This window comes from Muntiacus reevesi, chromosome 3, assembly GCF_963930625.1.
Source record: "Muntiacus reevesi chromosome 3, mMunRee1.1, whole genome shotgun sequence".
Classification (NCBI taxonomy): Eukaryota; Metazoa; Chordata; class Mammalia; order Artiodactyla; family Cervidae; genus Muntiacus; species Muntiacus reevesi.
In genome coordinates this window covers 166122220-166138548 of record NC_089251.1, presented here as the reverse complement: position 1 = coordinate 166138548, position 16329 = coordinate 166122220, and the positions used below count along the sequence as shown (strand labels likewise).

Genomic DNA, 16329 nt, shown 5'->3' with positions numbered 1-16329 from the left:
AGACACACATCGACTCAGCATCTAAATTCCTTGCTGTGGGGACTTTTCAGTCTGTCTTTTTTGCATGAAAAATAGCATTTACTTTCTGTGAAATCGGAAGCCAGTAGAATTTGCCACAGTATTGACTAAAATGTAGCTGCTATGAGCTCATGATTTTTTTCTGTGCTTTTTGCTTTCCTTTTTTGTAGAATTTGCCTGGAAGAATTCAAATTTATGGTCAAAAACAAAATTAAGAGGCTATCTGCTATTAAGTATAAATTGTTATAATAATATACTTTTCTGATAATTCTTAGAAAGACAGCAATAATTAATCTAAAAGAAATTGCATTTAGTTCTAGATTCATGAAAATCTCAGAGTTGGCTTAAGAAATGATACATAACATTTGATGTATATACTTCTGGGCTATTAATGCTATACTCACCACTCATATACAGATTTTCATATTAAAAAAAATGTATGTATGGAATAGGAAATGGCAGCTCACTCCAGTATTCTTCCTTGAAAAACCCATGGACAGAGGAGCCTGGAGGGCTACAGTCCATAGGATCCCAGAATGAGACACGACTGAATCACACTTGCGTGCATGTATATGGCTCTGTAACCTGCTACCCCTTAAGTCCCACCTCAGTAACCCATGGACATGCTTTCTTCCTATTCAATACATATCATGTACAATTAGATTCATTCATTTTAATGGTTCTGTGATATTTCACTGAATAAAATATCATTATCCTCCTCCTTTAAACCAGCCTTTGTTGATGTACATTTAACCATTTAGGCTGTTTCGCTCTTGAGTGGGGGTGCTGTCATGGGGCTGTGGTGACCTTCTTGCTGCACATCTTTTTGCATACTTGTTTTATATTTTTCCCTTAAGGTAAATTTCTCAAAAGCAGAATTCTGAGTTAAAGATATTGTTTCTATATATTGTGCATTGTGCATGCAGTACATACTCAGTCGTGTCCAAGTCTTTGTGAACCCATGGACTGTAGCCCGCCAGGCTTCTCTGTCCATGGGATTATCCTGGCAACAATACTGGAGCAGATTGCCATTTCCTCCTCCAGGGGATCTTCCTGACCCAGGGATCATATTCCCATCTCCTTCATCTCCTGCATTAGCAGGAGGATTCTTATCACTGAGCCACCTGGGAAGCCCATATATATTGTGACTTTTTATTAAATATTTGAATTTACTTACTCATTGCGATTATTTCAGTATTAATTGCTATGTAATATTTTCAGTTTAGTTGCTCAGTTTCGTTTGACTCTTTTTGACCCCATGGACTGCAGCACGCCAGGCTTCCCTGTCTGTCATCAACTCCCGGAGCTTGCTCGAACTCATATTCATCAAGTTGGTTAGAATTATGTAAACTGAAAATATGAGAACTCCCTATTAAGCATCTCAGAATAGTTACTATTTTGTTATCAGATAGGAAACTTAAATGTAGGCATAAGTAAAGCAGAAGTGGTTTGACATAAATACATTATAAAAAATGTGAAGTCAAAAGTTTGACAAAGTTTGGATACCTTCTTTGTTAGTAAGTGTATGTACATATTTTAAAGATATACATACAATGAAATGCTCAAATCTTAAGTGTATGATTTGATGGGTTTTGACAAGTAATGTACATCTTTGAACCTACCAGACCAATTCAGATACAGAATATTTTTATTCCTCCCAGGAGTTTGCTCATCCCTCTTTCTAGCTAGTCTCCTTATCCTACAATCACTGTTGTGACTACTAACACTATAGATAAGTTTTCCCTGATTTTGAATTTCATATAAATATATCATACAGTGTTTTGATTGGGTACATTTAATATAGTTCTAGAGGAATATATAGATACCAAGCCAAACAGTTCTTCTTAGGACAAAAGGATTTGAAGCAGAGATGAAAATTACATACTAGAGTTAAGAACAAGAGGTCTTTCAAAAGAATGAAGTTGGACCCTTACCTTACACTATGTATAGAAATTAACTCAAAATGGGTCAGACCTAAAAACATAAGAGCTAAAGCTGTGAAATTGTTAGAAGAAAACATCGGGGAAAGCTTTATGACTTTAAATTTGGCAGTGATTTATTGAACATGAAACCAAATGCACAGGAAACAAAAGAAAAGATAAATTGGAGTACATCAAAATTAAAAACTTATGTGCATGAAAGGACACTATCATGAGAACAAAAAGGCAGCACTCAGAAGAGGCAAGACTATCTGGAAATCACATATCATTTATGGGATTAATATCCAGAATATATAAAGAACTCCTACCACACAACAACAGAAAAACCTAACAACCCAATTTAAAAAATGGGTGAAAGACTTGAATATAGTTTTCCAAGAGAATAAATAACTGATAAGCTTGAGAAGAATGCTCAGCATCACTAATCATTAGGGAAATAAAAAGCAAACCTGTAATGAGTGTGATACCACTTCACACCCATTAGGATGACTATTACAGAAACAAAATAGCAGGTGTTGTCATGGATGTGGAGAAATTAGAACCCTTGTGCACTGTTGGCAGGGTGAAAAATGGTATTCTGCTATGCGAAACAGTACGGCAATTTCTCAAAAAATTAAACAAAGAACTACTGTTGTTGTTGTTGTTACTGTTTAGTCGCTAAGTTGTGTCCGACTCTTTGGGATCCCAGGGACTGCAGCATGCCAGACTTCCCTGTCCTTCACCATCTCCTGAAGTTTGTTCAAATTCATGCCCGTTGAGTTGGTGATCCTGTCCAACTATTTTATTCTATGTTGCCCCCTTTTCTTCTGCCCTCAATATTTCCTGGCCTCAGGGTCTTTGCAGTGAGTTGGCTTTTCATATCAGATGGCCAAAGTATTGAGCTTTAGCTTCAGCAGCAGTCCTTCCAATGAATATTTGAGGGTTGATTTCCTTTAGGATTGACCAGTTTGATCTCCTTGAAGTCCAAGAGACTCTCAAGAGTCTTTTCCAGTACTACATTACCAATCTAGCAATTCTACTTCTGGGCTGGGTAAAAGAAGTGAAAGCAAAAGCTTGAACAGATAAAGTGCATGCCAATTTTCATAGCAGTACTATTCACAATACTATTAATACTATTAGCAGTACTATTCACAACCCGGACAGCATGTTAAAAAGCAGAGACATCACTTTGCCAACAAAGGTCCGTCTAGTCAAAGCTATGGTTTTTCCAGTGGTCATGTATGGATGTGAAAGTTGGACTGTAAAGAAAGCTGAGCACCAAAGAATTGATGCTTTTGAACTATGGTGTTGGAGAAGACTCTTGAGAATCTCTTGGACTGCACGGAGATCCAACCAGTCTATCCTAAAGGAAATCAGTCTTGAATGTTCATTGGAAGGACTGATGCTGAAGCTGAAACTCCAACACTTTGGCCACCTGATGCGAAGAACTGACTCATTGGAAAAGACCCTGATGCTGGGAAAGATTGAAGGTGGGAGGAGAAGGGGATGACAGAGGATGAGATGGTTGGATGGCATCACTGACTTGATGGACATGAGTTTGAGTAAGCTCCAGGAGTTGGTGATGAACAGGGAAGCCTAGCGTGCTGCAATCCATGGGGTCGCAAAGAGTCGGACACGACTGAGCGGCTGAACTGAATTATTCATAGTCATCAAAAGGTAGAACAACCCTAGTGTCCATGATAGATAACTTGATAAACAAAATACTGTTTGCACTTAAAAATGGAATGTTTTTTAACCTTAAAAAACAGTGAAATTCTGATACATGTGTAATATAGGTGAACCTTGGAAGTGAAAGTGTTAATCACTTAGTGGTGACCAACTCTGTGACCCCATGGGCTGTAGCCTGCCATGCTTCTCTATTCATGGGATTCTCCAAATAAGACTACTGGAGTGGGTAGCCATTATCTCCTCTGGGGCATTTTCTGACCCAGGGATCAAACCCAGGTCTTCTGCATTGCAGACAGATTCTTTACTGTTTGAACCATTAGGGAAGCCCAAGTGGAGTTATTGTTTAATGGAAGTAGAATTTCATTTTGGGATGGCGAAATTCTGGAGATGGATAGTTGTGATGGTTATACAACGGTATAAACCTACCTGATGCCTCTAAACTGTGCACTTTATGGTTAGAATTCCATGTATGACTATAGCAAAATCTATTTTTCCCATTTACCTACTGTGCTAGAATTAGATTGTGTCCTCTTTCTTGCTCTTGTAGATAGTGTCCAATGTAATATCCTTATTGGGACACACGGGGATGTTTCATGGGGATGTATTTACAAGGTGAATTACTGGGTCTTAGGGAAGTGCACCTTGAAGCTTAGTGGGGAGACCCTTTTATCAAACTTATTTAGGAAGGAAGAGGATGAGAATATAAACCTTATTATTTCTTCAGTTTTGAAGGATGAGCAGAGTTCAGGGTAAAAAGTAAAATGAAAAATGGAGCCTGGAATTCTGCACATTGAACATGATCCAGAGACTTAAAAGTTATTAATCATATCCTTTATCAGAGTAGTTTCCTAAAACAAATACTTTATAGTAAATGAATGATTTTTAGCTATACTTTCCCTCTCTAATACTGTTTGGAAGCATTCACATTTCTTTGAAAATTAGGATAACTTTTTTTGTTACTGTGTATGCACACATTGCTGGAAAAGGAAATGGCAACCCACTCCAATATTCTTGCCTGGAAAATTCCATAGACAGAGCAGCCTGGTGGACTGCAGTCCACAGGATTGCAAAGAGTTGGGCACGACTGAGCATGCATGCTTGGGTACTCATGTTCCACCTCAAAATCCTCTTTATTTAGAAATGAGAGAAATTTTTGTTTTTCTTATCTTTAAATAACAAATAGACATCTTAGGCATTTTCTGGAGATTTCCTTTTGGTTTAGTTTAGTGATAAATATCCAGTACATTTCCTGGGTGGTAATGCCCTAGAGAGTTAGCTGGTAGTGGTCAAGGCTACTCCGCTGCTGTCAGTTTGAGGTTTGGGGTGTTTGTCTGTTAGACTAGGTTGAGCATATGTGTATCAAAGACTTGGATGGTACAAGTGATTTCAGTTTTATAATGTTTTCCATCCTTAATTTAGAATTTTATATAATATTAACTTTATTTAATAATCCATTGAACGACATTCATTTATTCATCCAACAACCATTTATTGAGTGGCAGACCCTCTTCCAGAAGGCATACCACGGGTATAGGAGTGTGTAGTCAAGTGATGAGGACAAACAGTAGAAACAAGAACACATCAAGGTCAGCTGACTAAATCTAATAATCTCCCCTGTGGTAAAATAGAATCAGAAATGGCATGAGAATGATGGTGGTTTAGGCCGGTCAGGGAAGGAATGGCATCTGAGACAGAAGTGCTTTGTATCCTCAATTTTCAGTACTCAGTTCCTGAAACGCAGTAACTCTTGGTTAAATTTCACTTGAATCCAACAGTTCAGTAATCTTCATTGTTGTTAAGTTGCTGAGTCATATCCAACTCTTTGCAACCCCATGGGCTGACTGCAGCATGCCAGGCTTCCCTATCTTTCACCATCTCCCAGAATTTGCTCAAACTCATGCCATTGAGTCAGTGATGCCATCCAACCATCTCATCCCCTGTCATCCCCTTCTCCTCCTGTCATCAATTTTTCCAAGCAACAAGTGTTTTCCAGTGAGTTGGCTCTTCACATTAGGTGGCCAAACTACTGGATCTTCACCTTCAGTATCAGTCCTTCCAATGAATATTCAAGGTTGATTTCCTTTAGGATTGAATGGTTTGATCTCCTTATAGTCTAGGTGACTCTCAAGAGTCTTCTCCAGCACCACAGTTTGAAAGCATCAATTCTTTGGCACTCAACCTTCTTTATGGTTCGGCTCTCATATCCATACATCACTACTGGAAAAACCATCACTTTGACTAGACAGACCTTTGTTGCCAAAGTGATGTCTTGCTTTTTAATATACTGTCCAGGTTTGTCAGAGCTTTCCTTCCAAGGAACAAGCATGTTTTAATTTCATGGCTGCAGTCACTGTCCACAGTGATTTTGGAGCCCAAGAAAATAAAATCTGTCACTGCTTTCACTTTTTCCCATCTATTTGCGATGAAGTGATGGGTTTGGACACCATGATCTTAGGTTTTTGAATGTTGAGCTTTAAGCCAGCTTTTTCATGAAGTAAGAGATAAGTAAAGACTCAGAGTAGCCAAAATTGATTTCACAAAACTGGAGACAGTAAAATGTATGTACTTCCCTCATGGACTGGTCCTTCAGGCCTTCATGACAGTTTAGTATAGTAGGTTTCTCTGTCCTCAGCAGAGTCTGTTAAAGATAGAAGTCAGAGTTACAAGCAGTGGTTGAGTGCTTTGATGGCATGTGAGAAGCTGGTGGTGTGGGGCCAGAGTTATTCTGAACTTTGGTTAGACAACTTTTGGAGTTGGCTCTGGGGCATTCCTTGTCTTACGGCTCCGTTCTTCAGTTTATGTTTCTTAACAATGATTGTTTGGTTTAAAATGTCAGAAAAGCACCTAATAGATTTTTGAAAGCCCTACATCTAAATTGATTTAAAGCAAAAACATTATTGATCATTAAAAAGTTAAGACATTAGTTCCTGACAATTGAGGTATTATATTTAGAAATTGGTTTTTAAAGGTAACAGTTAATAATTAGTACTTAGAGATAGCTCTACAACTTGTAATTTAATAACTAATAATAGAATATATGTAGAATTCCAGGTAGAATTATAATATTGCTGCTTATAATATTAATATGAATCAATAGAAGAGGTAACCCCACTTTGCAAATGGAGATGTAAGACAGATATCATTATGTGATTGATCATATTCACACAACTAAGGTATTAGGAGGACTTGGATTTAGGTTGCATACATTTCTAATACAGAAATTCTGTAGATAGACGAGCATTTATTTATCTCTGTTTGGTTGTGGCTCCCATGTGAGGACAGTGGGCCACATGCAGTTGCTTGGCTCTAGGCCCCAGGTCTTATAGCCCATCTGTACCATGTTATAAGTTATCCTAGGCTCTCAGAGGGTTAGATGCCAGTTAGTTAGTACCACACAATGGGACCGTGTATCTAAAGGGATAACAAGTAGATTTTTAATTGAGGAAAACAGCAGCAAAATCTCCCAAGCAGGTGCTTTTGATGGTTTTCCCCCTGACGTTTATTGGGGTCACCAGATGGTTGCTATGGATCCATTGTGGAGTTGCTTACATCCCCACCCATTCTATCTGCTTCACCTGCACCTGCCTTGCTTCCATGCTTTTCAGAGTTGGGATAGGTAGTTAAAGAAAGTAGTAAGCTCATGGCTGCTCTAGCGTTAGGAGACTCCTGCAATATGTCCTCCCGTTGTCTTGCTTAGAAAATAGAGGCCCCTCCACCCCTGCCCTGAAACAACACTTCCATATTGTGTGTAAAGGTTTCTGTAAACCAGAAAGTCAACATATTAAAGTGCAATTCATAGGGGAGTTGCTGGCTGTGTTGACTGAGCTTTACAGTAATTTTAACACTGGCAAAGTGTTAAACTAACTGCTTCAAATCAAACTGCAAAGATGCTCGTGTGAAATATAGTATTAGATATCAAATCAAACATATGGGTGTTGAACGAAAGGATATGTGTTGTGGTAGTATATGGTATTCTAGCATGTGGAGTTGTATTTTATGGAAATTCTTTGGCTTGGCTTATGGCAGGGACATACATTCATTATGAGACATCAAGCTGTAAAATAAATAAAAGCAAAGAATTCAACTGTGCTGTTGAATGGTTTTCAGTACAGACTTGTCTGTTCTAGTAACTTAGGATCTGTGTGATGAGAAGCATTTGTAAGTCATTGTGGCCAAATGTTTTGTCATCATTGCTAGAAGTTTGAAAATAATCTAGATCGGGTCAAAAGGAGTATGAACTTTAGCATTTTGCAATTTTTTCTTTTTTCTTCATAGTACATGTTACAAATTACTGTGCTAATAGGTCTTAGAGGCAAAGTGTTTAATATATCCCTTACTCTTTTTCCCTCTCATTCAATATTCTGTAGTCAATTTGTTTTTTAAGTATATCTGGAACTGATGCTTAATTCTTAGAAGTATATAGTCTTATGGGGAAGAAGTACTTGGATTTCTCAAATGAACTATATTGTAGTATTAACAATGACTTCACCATTCTCCTCCCAGGAGTGCTTTTTGCCATTCTGATATCTTGTTTTTCTTTTCTTTCTTTTCTTTTCTTTTTCTTTCTTTCTTTCTTTCTTTTCTATTCTTTCTCTCAGTTAGGGAAAAAAATGTGTCAGTAGATTTCTGATTTGATAGAACATCAGAAAATATCATCAATAGTGTATTTATTGCATGAGGAAGAACTTTTCTTTGAACAATTTCAATATTTTTTAGGTTCATGTAACTAGAAATGGAGAAGACCCATTTTAGGTCATTCTGTCTATATCTTGGGTATTTGCAGAAAAGGGCTTCCCTGGTAGCTCAGATGGTAAAGAATCGTTCCATTCCTGGGTAGGGAGGATCCCCTAGAGAATGGAATTGCAACCCATTCCAATATTCTTCCCTGGAAAACTCCATAGACAGAGGAACCTGGAAGTCTGTAGTCCGTGGGGTCACAGAGTCGGATACAACTGAGTGACTAACACTTTGACACTTTTCTTTACATCATTGACTCTGTATCAACTAGGAAAATACTATTCTTGTATAACTATGAATATCTTGCTCATATTGATAGTTATGTTGTTTGATATACACATTGTTTTCTAAATGGGTCTCATTTTATTATAAAGCGGTGTTGCTTTAGCAAAAATAGTAAATGGAATTGCTAATGTAACTGGTATTTGCTAAAATGTAATTGAAGCATTCTGACCTTAGTTGAAACAAACATGTACCCAAATCACAAGCATCCTACAAAATATTAGTAAGGGATCTTGAACTGGAGTTCATTTTCATTTGAGTATTGCATGAGAATGGATTAGGTAGTATAATCTTCCTCTGACTTTCTTGGCAGAAGCAATTTTGATGTCAGTATTCGGAGCTTTTTACCACCTCTGGATTTTTGTGAAATTATCAGTATTTGATATATGATAAAGTATTTTTTAAAGCACAGTTAAATTATCTTTTGTCTTCATTGATAGTCTGTGAGGAGAAGGCAGTAGAATATATCTAATGGCGAGAAAGTTAAAAATATTGAATTCAGTTGCTCAGCAAAGAACCCACTTCACGTTGCTGAATCGAAACCATATTTGATTTTATTGAATTGCATGTTTAGACTTTCTCTCATTTGCCCATCTTGACTCTTGACAGATGCCACCTCAGTACGGACAGCAGGGTGTCAGTGGTTACTGCCAGCAGGGCCAGCAGCCTTACTACAACCAGCAGCCACAGCCTCCGCACCTTCCCCCGCAGGCGCCCTATCTGCCCTCCCAGTCCCAGCAGAGGTACCAGCCGCAGCAGGTGAGCGCATTCCTGGTCCCCAGGCCTCTGTCCTGTGTTCAAAGGCCACCCTGGGTTCTGAGACATCTTCCTGTCCCATTTAGAGAATTTCTGTTCTCAGTGGGAAAAAATGAAGTTTTGAGAAAATGGAGAACTATATCCTAAACTGTTTGTGTATGAATGGATGGTTGAAATTGAAGGGTGGGAAGAATGACTAGCTTAATAGCTTCTTACATTACCGGTTAGTGACAGCAGAAAATGTCAGTCATTTCATGTTCTTTGTCATGTGTATTCCGATCTTTCAGGAAAGTGCTCTGTCACTTTGTTGAGGCTTATTCAGGAAAATGGTTTTATTGATCATTTAATCTTGCTAGTTGGCACATACATGGTGTTTTTATCTTGAGCTTTCTTTTGATTTGTTTTAATGGTAAGTGCTATTGTATCAAAACATTGTTGCCTTTGGCAGTATTATTCTTCCTAAACTAGCTTATAAACAGATAGTCACTTCAATTACAATATATTAAAATACTAAAGGGAATTGTGCACTTTTGAGTATGTTAAACAGTTTCTAGTTTAAATTAACCTCATTAAATACTCTTTGAGGTTATTGGGCTACATATTTCAGCTTACATGATGTGTTGAAAAAAAGTACATATGCTTTGGGTACAGTGATTCAGTTTCATCTTGTTTTAGAGATTGTCACTGAAGATGTTAAAAGGCATCATGAACTCAGGACTCTCAATTCAAATAGAACTTTCATAGCACTTTCAGTCATAAGCATCAAATTGTAACTTTGCATTTTGTATTTTCCTCTCTTCTTTTTTTATTTTTTTTGTGGATGGGAGTGGTAAAGATAGGGGAAGACAGCGACATTGACTGTTCAGTCTTCAAAATGAGTCCTAGACAGCTTGGAGTGATTGCTGATGCTAGACAAAATATATAAATATATGAAGCTTAATTTTAACAAATTCAGCCAATTTCTTAAGTATTTTATTGGATTCTTTGTAGGCTTTTTCCATGTGATTTTTATTTAAGAGTTCCAGAAAGAGTTTATAGCTTTAAACAAAACAGTGTAACAGCTGAGATTGAAGATGCTATAGAATCTTGTGTTTTGAATATGTGCTTGTAAAATTTAAAGCAATTTATAGATGTAGGAATGTACATTATTTCAAAGTTATTTAGTCCGTTCTTTAATTAAAATCAGGAAAATTAAATAACCTTATAATACCATTTCTTTTTAAGTGATAGACTGGTATCTGGGTTTATAATATATAAAGTTAAAGAGTTTTTCATGGAATTTCAGAGCCTTAGTGAACTCCTCTGTAGACAAAATGTTTTGTCATGTTATCAAAGTTTAAGAAGGACTCAACAGAGATATTGCATTACTCATTTTACTTCAGTGTGCTAAAATGAATCTGATTGTAAAACCAATTTGGTTAAGGATTCTGAGTGCCTGTCATTTCCTTCAAGACCAAATTCAAAATTTATTTCCTTCATGAGGCATCACTGATGACCTGTTACACATGGCAGTTAGTTATGTAATATCCTTTATATTTAAAGCATATATGTAATATCCTTTATATTTAAAGCATACTGCAGGTAAAATCTTACTTTAATGAGTGCTATTCAAATGTGCTTAGTTTAGGTCTATTTTATGCTTTGAACGATACTACCATTGTTTTATTGACTTGAATACAATAAACTATATGTCAGGAAGTACTGTATAAAAATGACTCGATGTAAATACTGTCTTTTTTTTTTTTTTGTATTCTGAGGAAAGTCAATTATTTCCTAAAGTATATTGGAATTTTTTTCTTGTTTTCACTATAAAATGTCTAAATATTTATCAAGTTTCTGGAGACTCTTTTGGGACAAAGAAGTAGAAATCAGAGATATTTAGGGATCCTAATCAGAGGGTCTGGTTATACAGGAGCAGTTTTGACTTTTAGGGAGTTAGATATTTATATAGATTGGGGAAGTTTATCTCGGAGATGATATCTAGCATTTTCCATATAGTTAGTACCTCCAACACTAGAATAACAACCCCCCCCAAATCTATCCCAAAACAAAGTAAAAATAACCACTAGAATATCTTCAAAATCAAATCTAACTTTTAGGAAGAATTTTTCATACTGAGTTCACATTTGAAAAACGAAGAAACTCAACTGTTTTGATTTAAGAAGCCGATGTTTCATGGCAGACAGAGCATTCCTTCCTGTAGACTCTCCTTTTCTTTCTAGACTCTAAATGGTAGTCTGCTGAGTTTTGAACTAGGAGATCATCAGAAAGTATTACTTTGTGTCTTTTGTTAATGTGAATGATGCAAAAGTTAATTTTAGAATTCCATTAAGATACCTACCTTTGTTTCTTTAACATTTTATAATGTGTAATGTTTTGAATAATCAATACATTCCCATGTGTAAAAAATTAAAAAGTACGAGGAAATGATACAGACCCGAGTCTCCCACCACAGTTCCTCTTGCCTAGCTCACCAGCAAGCTCAGTCTTTGCCAGATAACCACTTTATTATGTTTCTTTAGTTTCTTACCAAGAAGCAAAATACCATATCTTAATTGTTAGCTCTATTTTCACACAAATGTTGGTATACCATAATATACTATAAACATTCTTCTGTTCTTTATCACTCCCCTTCCCCACCCACTTAAATATATTTTCTATGATCTTTACAAAGGAGCAGTAAAGTCATCCTTCATTCCTTTTTATAGCTTTATTTTATGGACATTTCATAATATATTTAACCGGTTCTCTTTCAGTGGGCATTTAGGTTATTTTTAGTTACTTTCAGTTCAGACAACTCTGCCATGATGCTGTGTGTTTGTGTCAGTTCATAAATGTTCAAGTGTATCTGTCAGATAAATTCCTGGCTGTGTCAGTGGGTACATGCGGTTGTAATTTTGCTGGATTGTTCCTCTCAAGGGTTGTACCAATTTGTACTCCAACCATTGATGTATGAGAGTAGCTACACATGTCCCAGCAGCATGATTTTAAGAATTTTCTGGATTTTTACATAGTCTCTTTTTTATGAGTTTAGTTAAATTCTGTGCTTTACTTTGACTCTCTCTTACTTTTTGTCTGATGAAGTCAAACAGAAGACTAAAAATTTTCCTCTTAAGTATTTCTTTGGTTAAGTCTCTCAAATTTTGATATGCGTTGTTTTTATTCTCTTTTAGTTCTAAGAGTTTTCTTGCTTCCCTTCGTTCATTTTTTAAAGACTGTTTTATTGAGACCTGGGTTCCTGTTTTATTCCCTCAGAAGGATTGGTGAATGCTTTTGCCCGTTGCTTGTGGACATTGTCATTAGGAATCATGTATCGTATTTTATTTCCTAAAGTTTTATTATATAAAGAGATCTTAGTAGACTGATAAACAGAAGATAGAATGAACACTCACATGCCAGCAAGTTCCTGCATGTACTAGCCTAGCCATATTCAGGTATCCCCAATTGTCATCAGAATGCCTTTAAAGTTCATTCATCTCAAGCCAGATTCAAACAACTGTTAATACATTGATTTGATCCTTACATCATTTTATCTGGATCAGTTCTGTCTTACCCTACTCCCATTCATCCTTGAGTCGGTTTTCCTATGAAATGGCTTTGTCTGGATGTTTTCCCTTGATGTGGCTTAATTTGTTCATCCAACCCTTCTATTTTCTGTAGATCGCAAGTTAGAGCCACAGACTTGAAGTTAAACGTTTTTATTTGTGATTATTGTAAATCATGTCCTCAGCATTTAGGTCCTGCTTTTGTTTAGTGGAGGGGTCCATGACCCTCCCTTTGAGAGAAAGAGCCTCCAGTGGTTCCAGCCCCAGGCTGTCTGGTGACCATCAGCTGTCTTCCAGCTGAGGGGTAGAGCCATTATGATGAAAATAGACCTCTTTTGAACTCTGTCCAGATTACTCACCCACAGAATCTGTGAGACTAATACATGCTGCTGTCTTTAGGCCACTAAGTTTGGGGTGGCGTGTTAACAATCGGTACTGGCCGGTATGGGTTGAATACTTCATAGGTGATGCTCTGAGTGTTACATCAGACCACACCCTGAAATCTTGCTGTCCTACAGCAAGTGGTGTTAAGATTGACTGGTGGGTTCAGCTGGTATGGCCTCTGGGGCCACTTTAAATGGAATTCTCTTCTTGAGGTTTTATAGAGCGCACCATTAAGTGTTAATTTTGACCAGAAACCCTGGTCATGGTTAGCCTGTGGTTGCTAATTCTCAAAGGAGTCATTTAAAAATTCTCCCTACCTCTCAGTATCAAGTTCAAGACAGGTATTTTTCTTTTCTCTTTAGTGAATGCTCTTACATGATGGATATAGCCCTTTTTAGTCCCGTGTTTATTTGAGAGGTATCGTCCCATATTTTGCTCCTTTTTGGTGGCCCTAGATTCCTCCTTTCTTCTGTTCCCTGTATAGTCATCAGATGGAAAGTTAAAATCTGTAACAGAATTCAGCTTCCTTTGCTCCCTTACTTTCCATGTTCTTGGTTTACTTTATGTGTTCTTGGTTTCACTCACATTCATTCCTGGTTTGTGATCCATTTAAGAAGGCATGTTTCCCAGTATTTTCAGTATTTCAATTACAGACATTTACAGTATCCAGTCTGCCACACTACTAGAACTGGTACTCTTTTCTGTTTTCTAGTTGTTTATTTGATGTCTTTTATACAATTTAAAACTATATAAATATGCAATTTAATAGGTAATTTAGAGCATATTAATTTGATGTTGTTGCTCAGTTGTGTCTGACTCTTTGTGACCCCTTGGACTGCAGCACGCCAGACTTCCCTGTCCTTCACCAAAATGAAATGTTTCTACTGCTTCCTTTTTCTTTCGAAATATAAAGAATATGTTATAAAAAAATATAACTGTTATAAAAAATAAAGAATACATTGCTTACAAAAAATTCATAGATACTCTGTTACTGTGTTACACAGAATTTTAAACAAGGCAGAAAAATGCACTAACTGTGTATGGAAAAGTGAAAGTAGTATGTAATAAAATACTATATATTTAAATAAATACATAGTATATAATAAAATATTATTTATTTAACTAGATGCTTGTGTGTGACTACGCTGAAGGCTTGTGAACTTAATGTTTGCATGTATACGTGGTATCAGTGTGAGCCTGACAGCTACACCATGATAGAGGAGTGTGGTATCGGCCTCCTAGATGTCAAGCTAGGGTTGTCAATGGAGATACCGTCTTCTAAGATGGAGAGCAGCTCTTGGTCAAAGTCCAACTGAAATAAAATATAATCTTCCCTCGATGTACATGAGGGTAGTTTTATTCCTGGAAAATTCAATGTAAAGTTGTTTTAACAATACTTTGTTCTTATATGCAGAATGGAGTTGGGTTCTAGGCTTAGACAAATAACTTTTTGTGTTGTTTTAGATCTAAATGAATGCTGGGACTTTGGAAATGAAGAGAGATGTGGTGCAATAATCTGTTGAATCAGTCTCTCTTATACATCATGAGACAATCTAACATTCTTACCTTATACCTTTAAATTTCATTGCATTTCCTTATCCTTGTGACATCTAACTGCCCCCCTTGAAATTTTATCACTACAGATAACTTGGGCTCCCTCATTTTTTTCTGAAATAAAATTTATACATAATATTAGTTTCCTATATACAAAATTTCAGTAGACATCAGTATAATGCCATTCATGTAATAGAAAGGACAGAAAATTTGTAATAAAATACTGTTTTTCCTAAGTAAATGCTCAGATGTGTCTACATTAGAAGACTTGTAAAATAGTGAGAAGCTTGCATTTATATAATAACCATGAACTTCACAGATACAAGTGACAGTGATACAGTTATATTGCACAAACAACTCAAAATTGTGAACAGAGTTTCAATTGATGGGATTTATTACCATACAATGGTGATTATGTAAAATTAAAATATTGAACCTTTAAAATAACATGCTCAGCAGAGATGTTGAACAGAAAAAATGTTACCCCAAAGTGTGGAGGCCTCTAAGTTTGCAAATAAAATACACACCACAGTAAAAATCAATAAGTAAGAATAGGCCTGGTTTATTCTTCCTGTTGTTGACCAAGAGATTAACTAATAAATGCACTCTCCATTCACCATCAAACATTTTATTTACCCAACGTGATGATATTTCTTCTTTCAAATGGCGTTAATTTTTGAGTCATTAAAAAAAGAATAGCTATTTGAAGAAGTTTCATGCATTTGGAAGCATTTTTGTATCCTAGCTTACTTCCTCAAACTGCTTTACCCAAGATTTAATAATTTGGTATAGTAGAGAAAATTTTGGTGCCATAAATTTTAACTTTTTTTGTTGTTGTTTTAAAGTTTCTGTTTTATCATTTTGGGTTCATAATAAAATCCCAAAACAGAGGAGTCAGGCAGGCTACAATTCATGGGGTTGCAAAGAGCTGGACACAAGTTGGACTAAACAGCAGTTACAAAGTTTATGTGTACGTTTGTTTCCTGGTTCTCTGTCCCCTCCTGGCAAACTTTCATTACCTTCCTATCTCCTCCTTGTACCTATAGACTGATCATCTTTTCCCTTCTACCTCTAACTCAAGTTCTACTTTAGATTTATTCTTGTGAGATGCTGAAGAAGAGGTCATGTTTTCATTGTGTCACAAGTTTCTCCCAGACCTGCTACCCACTGCTCTTAATGGAAGCAGCTGCTAGGTGTTGAAGGCCTTGTTGCAGGATCTGTAATGTGAAGGGAGTCACCTGGTCTGAAAGCTAGACTGTCTGTCAGTACCCTTTCCTCTGACACTAGTCTTGTGCTGACTCGGCTCAGCCTCCAGGACCGTGACAGTTGGCAGTCTTGCAGAACACTGTATTCATGGCTTTAAACTACACTGTTGTTTCCATAGCTAGAAAAAAATCTTTCTTTCCTTAGAGAAGGTTTGTAGGAGGTAACTTCATTCAGATTAA

General features: G+C 36.7%; 1 protein-coding gene across 5 annotated transcripts in view; it reads left to right on the top strand.

Annotated features, from left to right (window-relative positions):
- Window positions 1-16329, top strand: part of ARID1B (AT-rich interaction domain 1B) — a 409096-nt gene that overhangs the window by 112016 nt on the left and 280751 nt on the right. For all 5 annotated transcript variants that reach the window (XM_065931065.1, XM_065931063.1, XM_065931067.1 and 2 more), the window contains exon 3: window positions 9255-9404. In XM_065931065.1, the coding sequence (XP_065787137.1) occupies window positions 9255-9404 (150 nt within the window). The remainder of the gene's footprint in view (window positions 1-9254; window positions 9405-16329) is intronic.